The sequence below is a fragment of the Ictalurus furcatus genome, chromosome 20, assembly GCF_023375685.1.
Source record: "Ictalurus furcatus strain D&B chromosome 20, Billie_1.0, whole genome shotgun sequence".
NCBI classification, from domain to species: domain Eukaryota; kingdom Metazoa; phylum Chordata; class Actinopteri; order Siluriformes; family Ictaluridae; genus Ictalurus; species Ictalurus furcatus.
In genome coordinates this window covers 579,903-590,665 of record NC_071274.1, presented here as the reverse complement: position 1 = coordinate 590,665, position 10,763 = coordinate 579,903, and the positions used below count along the sequence as shown (strand labels likewise).

General features: G+C 40.9%; 1 protein-coding gene across 1 annotated transcript; it reads left to right on the top strand.

Moving 5' to 3' along the window:
• Positions 1–3,520: 3,520 nt before the first annotated feature.
• socs6b (suppressor of cytokine signaling 6b) lies at positions 3,521–9,879 on the top strand. Its single transcript, XM_053651929.1, has 2 exons — positions 3,521–3,976; positions 4,781–9,879. Exon 2 carries the CDS (start codon positions 4,911–4,913, stop codon positions 6,423–6,425), a length of 1,515 nt encoding a protein of 504 aa, XP_053507904.1. The 5' UTR covers positions 3,521–3,976; positions 4,781–4,910; the 3' UTR covers positions 6,426–9,879.
• Positions 9,880–10,763: the final 884 nt, after the last annotated feature.

The window sequence follows — 10,763 nt, the reverse complement described above, 5'->3', positions numbered from 1 at the left end:
CTGGGACTGGAGACTCCTTCCATAAATGTTAAATAAATGTCTCCTTAGAGAAAACTTCACCATGTCAACGATTACACACATTTTTTTTATCAGTTTATTATTAGTGGATCGTCCGCCGTGCACGTCCCTGTGGATGAGCTGTTACTATAGAAACGATTAAAGATTTTGAGAATTCAACAGTGCTGTGGTAATAATAATAATAATAATAATTATTATTATTATACATGATATATTTGATAGATATTATGATGTTTTAAAGGTTTTGGAAAGCTGTTTTCGTGAGTATGGATGAGTTTGTTCAACACCGAACGCGTCCTGGTTGATCAACTTGCATCTGACTTAAAGGAAAAATTTGTGTGCCTTTTAATCTTTCCTGAATGTCACCTTTAAAGAGATGTGACAGGTTTTCTCCGAGGCATTTTCTCAGAGCAATGACACCTTTTCATGTCTCCTTCCTCAAATCAGACAGAAAGTTTTCTATTATTTCTTTTGTCCCCAGAAAAGTAGTCTCATAGGCGCCTGTAAAAGTTGACCTTGGCCGACTCTCCGAATAAAAGCTCCATGTCGACAATCAGCATTGATTCGTGATCCATCACCCCATCACTGTGAGTACGTGTGAGTAATCATGCTCTCACACTGAGCTCCAGCGCCCCAAAATCAATCTCATTGTCCCACTGCTGCTCTCCGCATGCTCACCTGATAAAGGATGGCCTGTCCTGACTGCTAAGTGTGACCTTTGACCTTCAAAGACGCGCCAAATGTTCACGCAATCATTCCCTGAACACTTGCGGATATGTCTGAATCCAGAATGGAGCCATGTTCCAAAATATAGGGTGTAAATATAAACGTACTGTAAATATAACATATTTAGTGCACAATATAGGGAGTAGAGGGAGCTATTTCGGTTTCAGCCTACATCCTAAACCTCTTATTAAACTGTACATCAGAGTACTACGCCACCTAGTGCGCTTTACCAGTCTCTACATTCGAGTACACGTCTCTGATGAGAGCTCTTAGAGAACAAGTGAGTTACACGGGGACAAGAACACACTCAACCTCACCAGGAATTTAAAATATTTAGTTACTTTTTTTTTTTGTCACTCGAGTATTTGGAGTCGACTCAGTTAAATGATTCACTTGATGCACTTTGTCTAATCTGTGCAGTCTGATCAGGTTGTGTTATTTTATAATGAGTGTGTATGTCCTCATGCTCAGAAACACTGGAAATCTACAATTTGGATGGAACACATTGAACAGGTCCACACTGGACTCACTGACTCGCTGAAATGATTTGGTGATTCAAACACTAACTCACTTGGACGAATCCTGCTCATAACCTAACGATTTCGTAATTCAAACACTGATCCACTTTTTCACAAAATATTTCAGTCGGTGAAGTCGCCTCACCAATAGGGCGGCGCCGTGGGTACATCGGTTTTAGCCCGGAGCGAATTTCATACTCAACAGTACATTAGAATACGTCACCAACTAATGCACTTTACATTCATGCACTGTTCTGAACGCCTCGTAGACTTTCCCTTCTGACTTATTTACATCATGAGCAGTAATAAACTTTTTTCCTGCTGAAAGTAATTCCTTGTTCTCTTGTATTGAAGTGTCCGTGGAAAGTACGTCCAAATTATACGCAGTGTGTTTACATTTTTGTCGAACTTTTAATACAATTCAAGTTGATGAGTTAATTTGGAAAGTTGACCCCTTTGGGATGGCGACACCGGTGAGACGGTCAGGCTTCATACAACAAGGTGATAACACTATGTGAACAGGCTGCAATATTTGTTATTGCGCCCCCTGGTGTCTGCTTATGTCACTTTATCTTGCTTTCATCCGTATAATTAATAGTGTATTGTATATCTGATTATTGTCACTACGTTGTATGGTGGTGAAAGACCGACTGTGTGACAATGTAAAGCGCAATTGGGAGTCGAAATAGAATTCAAAGTGTGACTTTTAATTAGCACATTTAAGAGGGTGAAAACCCTGTACCATGCCTCATGAACAGCTCTAATAAGGTGAAGTAATTAGGCTTTCCCGCTGTAAGTGTCTTCACACTGCATTCTTCAGCACATCCAACCGCAAAAAACACAACACTGTCAGAGAAAGAAAGTGCAGGAGGAAAAAAAACTAATAAAGAGCCAAGTGTGACATCAATTAACCAAAGGAACGCACAGGCGCTCTTCCTGAAGTCTTACTGACACTAATTAGACCACCACTGAATCATCTGAGGATGTGTACTGAAACATGGAGCTACGATCTGAGCCGCCATGGCGGTCTGTAGGTCTGTGGGGTTTTGCTGAGATCCTGATGCCGGAACCTTCCAACATCATTTTACCAGCGAAAATACCCACAGGAATAGAATGTGCATAAACAGTACTTCTTTTTTAATTGCTGTTTTGCAAACCAGCTAATGGATTAGTATTATGTTAGACTAAATATCATGCTAGCAACTGTAAAACAAGCATCACTTCCTAATACCTGGCTAACATTAGCTAAATTTTAACGTTAGCGCTAATCCTTGACAGAGTAATGTCGCTCACTTTGGGAATGTAGAGATGTCATTTTAAACAGCTTGTAAAATATTTGAATGTTACCCAACATATTTAAATTTTATTTAGACTTGCTAATCCTACAAATAAGAAAAGAAACAGCAACTTATCAAAAATAGCGACTCTTTTTTTTGTGAATCTAGTAACTGGTGTAACTTTAGGCTATGAGTAAATTAATGAAATAAATTTGCTTTAAAAAATTCCTCACAACATAACTGAAAGGCAGGGTGATGTTACAAAACGATCTTGTTATTTTTAATTTTTATATCGTTCAGCCATATGTAACATTAATTAGGATAATCGATTAAGCCAATAATTGACCCTTATGAGCATCAACCTGACAATATTTGGCTCAGATTTCTGTGCTGAGTGTCGACCCACATGCTAATTTACATGTAAACGCTCACAGCTTACAAAATGTTAACAAGCTATCAAACACCAAGTTAGCAGTTTGACTAAGACGTTAGATTTATTGTTAATGATAAAGTACACTAAATTAGGTTTAATCTTCCTTCGTAACGTTAGCTCAATTATGTGGCTAGTCCTCGTGAACTCAGTTACAGTGGACGCCAGAATTATTGGCACCCTTCATAAAAATGTATAATAAAAAATATGAGAGAAATATGTATTTTATTAAGAATCACATTAAGTTGGCATAAAATGTCGAGTTTATTTAGAGTTTGTATCTAATTTTCCATGTGAAATCAATGTAATGTAGCCTATATGTCAATTGTGTTAAATTCGATTCAGTTGGAGCATGTATTCACAAAAACGTCCGAATTTTAATTCCTTCTGAACTTTAAAAAAAAATGATAAAAATTCTTCCAGTCGACACAGAATATCTCAAATTTTACAATTCTCGTTGTGATAATATTATTACGTCGCCCATGTCCTCCCTGACCACCGTAGTGACGTCAAAGATCATCGCACTTTCTCAACAAAGAGGCAGAAAGACCTGACAGAAAGAAATGCTAGCTAATGCTTAAAGCTAACACTAGTGCTAGCAAGTCGGGGGGCGGGGGGTATGAATATTTTTTTAAGCAGTTACTTTGAAATCCATCCAAACACTATCACATGGACGGTGTATGATAGAAACACACGACCATTTATGTATTAAATGTATACAAATATATATTTTCGTAAGGCCAAACTAAAATTCTAGCTAACCTTTGAGCTAAAGCTAAGCTAAACAAGGCTGTCAAGTCAAAGAGCTCTCGTGCGTCACTCCGTGACAGCGCATGCGTGGAAACGGCGCGCACGCGCGCTTCAGGCGAGTAGAAGCCCCATGCTAACGTTTTAGCTAAAATATCAGAAAACGGTTTGAAGCTTTGTGAGCGTCAGGCTTCATGTGTTTTATAAAGAACAGTATGAGGACTGCGGTTAGCTGACAGAGTGTTCCAGAGGACGCGAAGGTAACGAGGTTATTCTTTTCATCTTCAGATTGTGAGAGCACAAATTGTTCTTATTGTGGTTTCTGGTGTAGCTCAGGTGCTAATGTTCTGGAGGTCCAGCTTCAGGCCTGAAGAAATGCCTTGCAGATAACTTACTATTATTCAGATAAAAGTGTAACTAAAAAGCTTTAATACAAGATTTAAAAAAAAAACAAAACAACAACTTTCACTTCATGAGACAGGCCAAGTTTAGTGGTGTTTATTAATGTTTTCCTCCTATTTTTAATTCAGTCATAGAGTTACATTAATTATAATATTGATTAATTATTGCATCGTAATAAAATAGTTACCTGTTATTTCTAAATAACTATAAATGTTGTTTATCAGCACAGCATCATATCATTACAGATTACAGCAGATATTTTCCCAAAACATTTCTTACACTGTCAGTATTTATTGCACTGCTTAGCCAAAAGCAGGGTTTAGTTGTTTGTACACTTTGTATTTTGCACAAATCCCACTTTTTACCTTTTCGACACCGGTATCGGAGGTGTGAGTATGGGCCGTTACATTATACTGATTTAATACTCTTCGGTCGCCAAGTTCAGCAAAACGTCATAATACTAGTTGCGTCTTGTGTGTCGGACAACATCACGAGGCGTTCATGGTATAACACGCTTCGTGGTTTGCGTTGTTTCAGATGATTTTCGGGCCCAATACCGATCTACATCTCATTTATTATACTCTTTCTGTTTACTGTACAGTCAGATTTGTATATATGTAGTATATAACTATGTAATGTTTTTCCGTCTTTTTCTTTTCTAGGCATGGCCGTCTCGTGTGATTAGCGATGTGAAAGTGTTCACGTTCGCCGCCTTCTTCTCCGTCGTTCTTCTTCGTTCTTCTTCTCAAGGACGGTTTAGTGTGACTGGTTCTCGCACAGGGAATATACAGGATGAAGAAATTTAGTCTCAACACAATCAGAAAGTCATTGAGCATAAAAGGGAAAGAAGAGAACGAGTACGCGGTGTCGGAGCCGGACCTGTCCACCGGTTTTCCTTCGGAGCCTTCTCTTTACGGAGGCTGCTATAGCAAGGACCTCGTGGGCGATAATTTGGATAACGAGGAGTTGAAGGGATGTAAAAGTCGCTCTAAAAGCGAGGGTCTTATGGGAACGCTGAAGAGGAGACTATCGACGAAGCAGAAACCAAAGGTGAAAGCGAGTTCTCCGTCCGTTTGCTCGATCGACGACGATGCGTTCTCCTCGTCGTCGGAGCCCATCACGTTTCGCGACCTGAAGTCACAGCATTCGTCTCGAACAACATCTTTACAGAGCCACCATTACAGCCCGACGCCATGGCCTCTCAGAGTGACGAGCTCGGAGGAGACATGCAACGCCAGAGTCAGCGCGCTGATCCCGTCCAGCAACTCGAGTTTATCTCTCAACGCCGTCCAGAAGAACTTCCTGGGAGACGAAATGTTTGACGGTCGGAGTCCCGACCCTCAGAACGGCGATCTGGAAATGGACGATCACGTGCCTGTAGTCATCGGCCTCACTGCTCAGGATTACATTCAGTACACGATGCCTTTAGACGATGGGCTTTTCGCCGGAGACGATCCGCCTCGGTCTTATTGCCTGGACGTAACGTCACCGATGGACGTGTTGCCTCAGAGCGAGTGTTCTCTTCACGCCGACGAAGACTCCATCAGTCATGACCTCCTGTCTCCTGACATTTTCATGGAGCCGTCAGTAAACCGGCTCATTCTGAACACCGCTAACGTTCTGCTGCAAAGCTCACGCCTGGAGTCTCCTCTGCTACCTCCACTTCCTGTTAGCAGCCTTCCTGTTCGGTTCGGTGGCACCCGAGTAGCCGATTCGGTTCTGGAACATCTCAGCTTTGATCCGAACTCGGCTCCAGGAGTCCAGCGGGTCTACGACGCGGTGCAGACCGGCGGTCCGATGGTGGTCACGAGTCTCACGGTGGAGCTGAAGAAACTGGCCAAGCAGGGATGGTACTGGGGTCCGATCACACGCTGGGAAGCTGAGGAGAAGCTCGCAAACCTTCCGGATGGTTCCTTTTTGGTTCGTGACAGTTCAGACGAGCGCTATCTTCTAAGTTTGAGTTTTCGCTCGCAAGGAAAGACGCTTCATACTCGAATCGAGCATTCCAACGGCTCGTTCAGCTTCTACGAGCAGCCCGACATGGAAGGCCACACGTCCATCGTAGAGCTCATCGACAACTCCATCAGGGATTCGGAGAACGGCGCGTTCTGCTACTCCAGATCGCGTTTACCGGGGTCTGTGACGTACCCCGTCAGACTGACCAATCCCGTTTCACGGTTTATGCAAGTGCGATCGCTGCAGTACTCGTGCCGGTTCGTGATTCGTCAGTACACGCGCATAGACCTGATCCAGAAATTGCCTTTACCCAACAAGATGAAAGATTACCTGCAAGAGAAACACTACTGAGCCGACAGGATGCACGTCGCTTCTTGCACTTTCTAGGATGTCAGAACGAACAGTCTTCTCGTGGCTCGTCACGCCATTAAATTCCACGTTTTTTACGTCAGAGGAAAACGGTGATGTTTGGTTTGTTTGTTTGTTTGTCGAGTGTTAGATTAAGTAGCAGATGAGATGTTAAGACGGTGGGTCGAGTGAACGGGGCGTATCACTCCTGCATGCTCGTTTAGACGTCTAGTATTATTTCTAACGTGCGTTTTAATTCCAGGAACAAATACAGGAACGACGTAAATTTGTTTAATCTTTGCCTTAATGACATTTTAGCACACTAATAAGCTCTAAACTCGTCACGTTTCACGTTTCCTTACTGAAGGAAGGGCCTCGTGGTGAAACATCGTGTCACGGTGTGTATTACAGTGTTTAGTTTTACTGGTGTTTGATAACAAATTGTATCGCGTTATAAATCTAAAGATATTTCATTCACCATAAATAAAACTTTGAATTTACCACAATATTCAGATCTTACCATGTTGCCCTCCCCTTCAAAACTTCTTTTAAATTAATTTTTATCACACAGATTTCTGTTTAAAAAAAAATTGGATTATTATCCGTAATGCGACGAACCTGAAATCGATCGCAAATCTGTCTTTTATTTTAGCAAGTCTTTATTAAGTATAAATGAAACGATTAAGGAATTCCTAGGCTACGTTACCGGAACAGATATAGCTAGCAGCAATGTTAGTAACGTTCGTTAGCCTAGCTAAGTTCTAAATAATGTAAAAACGCAGGTATAGTGCGTATGTGGACGTGTCATGGATATAGCCTGAGGATATAGCTGAATGCACATTTCCAAAAAAAAAAAAAAAAAAAAGGGTAGCAGTAATGGACTCTTTGTCTGCATGTATGCTAAATTGCATAATTAGCTCTAAATTGAATCTCAAACTCGACGTTAGCCAGGTGTTAGCCTTCTTACGGAGTTTAATACATTCCATTAAATTTCCCTAAACGGATTCCTCTGTGTGTGCCGAACCGCTTTGTGTTCACGCACTAGCATGTTGTGAAAAGTGAAATCCCATAATGCACTGCAACAGATTAGTGCCCACATGATGTACCCTGACGAGTATCGAACACCCACAGTGCACTTTGTAGGGAATAGTGAACGTGTCCGGGATCATGGATCTGGATTCGTTCAGGTCTGTAGGAGGTGAAGGATTATATAAACACGATTAATGGTACGTTTAAAATAAATAAATAAATAAATCTATCCACGTTTAGTTCTCCGTTTTTTTTTTGTTTGTTTTTTTTTTGGTGCGTTCATTAGAATAAGCGTGGTTCTGTTATTGGTTCTATCTCACAGATCACGTGTGTGTATATATACACGATATATGTCACGTTGAATAACGTTTATTGGCACGTGCCTAATTTTGTTTACGTTTCCTGGTCATGTGACTCAGTGTTTTGTTGGTCATCCAGTGAGTTTTATTACATTTAGGTGAAATGTCGTGTTGAATGGGCGTGTGCTGATATTACACCTTTATATCACGAATCAATGAAGTAAATTTTAACGTCCAGCTGCGAGTAACAGTGGACAAAGTTTGGCATCTATAATAACAATATATAAAATAAGAATAAAAAGCGTATCAGAGCGTAATTTATCGCAGTCTCAGGACCACATGGTTCTGTATAACGCTTCCCTTCCGGGTGATGCGAAGAGTTCATGATGACATCACGCAGGTCTCTCATTACGACCTTATTCAAAACTTGTCCTCGTTATTGGTACTTTTTTATTTTTCTGCGTGAACTTTATCCTGGTCTTGTAGTTTAGGAGCGACGTTAGAGTCTCTGCTCATGGAGGATGTCTGTACATATGAATGTTTATCACGCTGCTCGTCTTTTTGTTGGTTTTTTTGAGACGTGATGTTCTAAATGAGCACTGGTGCACGTACGATGCGTTACAGCGGCTTCTCCCGTTACTTGAATACGTGTTATGCTTTGCTCCGAAGTTTAAGCGGGCGATAATTCGATTCGATCTGCCGATGTGATTCGATTTGTGCGTCGACACTGAAATATTCCGTTTCTCGTTTCGTGATAATTGTAACGTGATCATTTATTCGCTGCTCAGAAGCGTTTCACTCGCTAACCACTCCGCTTAGATATAAACTAAACTCGTACGTTATCGGTGAGATCGCATCACGTTAGCTAAATATAAGCGTAGGAACGATTTCTGGCGATCTGCGAACAGAAATATAATGCTACGATACATATTACATGAGCCGGTGTGGGTGGAGCTTCGTCACAAATTCAACACACGTATAGTGAAATATCTCGCGCACGTTTTTTTTTTTTTCCATTCTGTAATGTTGTTGTTTTTAAATTGTTTGCCGTACGGTGTAAAAGTACGTTACATTTTTATTTATCACACTGTTGTATTTTAAAGCTGCAATATGTAACATTTTAGCATTTTGTTCATTTTAATCAACTTAAGATGGAACGCCTGTCAAGTACCCCCCCCCCCACCCCAAACAAATTCGACAAGATTGAACCACGGTTTAATTTGAGTGACACGTCCATAAACATTCAGATCCAAATATTTAAGTCGTCCCCGAGGTGCTTGTGTAAATCTGTTTTATAAATAAATAAATAAAAATTGCAGGATTAAAGGCTAAATCCACTCCGAGTTCCAGCTCAGCTGCGACTTGGAAGACCGCCACATATTAAATAAATAATTTTTTAAAAATTTCTTTTAATAATTTTCTAGTTTAAAAAAAAAAAAAATCTTCCATTATTGTCAACAGTAACGTTTTGTTAAAATAAATAACGTCCTGCAGCTTTAAAATAACGACGTGTTGGTGAGCATTTTAACTGAAAAGTGAAGAATCGTCATTGTGTCCGTTCTTTCGATGTTTTTACGATGACTCTCTGAGAACGACGTACGGAGATCGTTTAAAACAATTTTCATGCTGCTTTTTAAATGTGAGCACAATAACGCTACCTGCGAAGACGTCTTCGTCACGGACGTCTGGAACGCAAGGGCGAGGATCTTTAAACTTCCCTCGATAACGGTAACGTACGTGAATATTACGATATATCGTGTAAGTGATTATCAGCACAGGCCTGGCTGAAGGCCGAGTCGTTTCCCGTTTTTAGGGAAGGGAGGTTGTTTTGGGATTTTCCTCATCGGTACTTTTTCATTTTCTTTTCTTGTGTCTGACTTCATGGCTGTCCTTCAGTCCGCGTGTGTTTCGTGGATAAATCGGATTTTTTGGGATGAGGCGAAGGTGCGAATGCACCTTGTTGTGTTTTTTGTTCCATTAACACGTATGGGAAGAAATTTTCAGACGTTTTCACACGTATTTTAGATCTCGGAAGAGGAAAGCTGTGTGCTGGTTTTTATTATTGCACATTTTGAGCTAAATGTTTTATATCTACTCTGAAATGTAAATAAAAAAGACTTATTCTCAAATTTGTGTTACTCTGTTCTTGTACGCGTTTGTATAAACATTACGATTTCAAGGTGCTTCGATTTCATTGTTGAGAACCAGCAACAGACGTGAGTAGTGACGTGACTAGCAAAATGATTAGCTTGTTATAAAGTAAGTGAGAAAATACAAACATGAGAAACATCAGTGTTACGCAGGAGACACGGCACGCAGGGGTTCGGAGTTATTTAAAACACTTCCTATGTAAATGCAGCAATGAGGTCATGATTTGTGTTTTTGTAGCGTCATGCTAGCCTTTTGCAATAAGTTGTTGTTGTTTAATTAGTTGTTGAAATTTGTGCTGGTGTTTGTGTGGTAGAATTTTCTTCTACATTTGAAGGGGTGTGGCCAAGTGGATGGGCCAGAGAGCTGAGAGGGCGGGTCTACAAACTGGAAGCGCATAAGTGCACAACAAAATCTGTGTTAAATTTTGAGAGATTTAAAAAGTTTATAAAATTTTTATTTCGTCCTTGCAGTTGCTTTCGAAAGGAAATGAACTCCTGGTTTGCAGACCTTTTGATGGAGATTCACTTGGGGTGTGTGTGTGTGTGTGTGTGTGTGTGTGTGTGTGTGTGTGTGTGTTAATATCCCGTGTTCATGTAGTGAGCAGGTCTAGTTTGAGTTTTCTCATTCCACAGAGCGCTTTATTACACACCACGAATCATCATCATCATCTGGATCCGCTCTCCGTCCCTCTGCTCTCCTTTTAATTGGTTTCGCTGGAGCTTCTCGTCTGCAACGTGCTCATGTGAGGGTTGTAAACATTTCTCTGCCGTCCCACGACGGCGCGTTCTTCATTACACTCAGCTCACGTGCTCACATGCTGACGGTTCAGATACACGCGTGAGGAGAGAAGGTGCAGGACGTC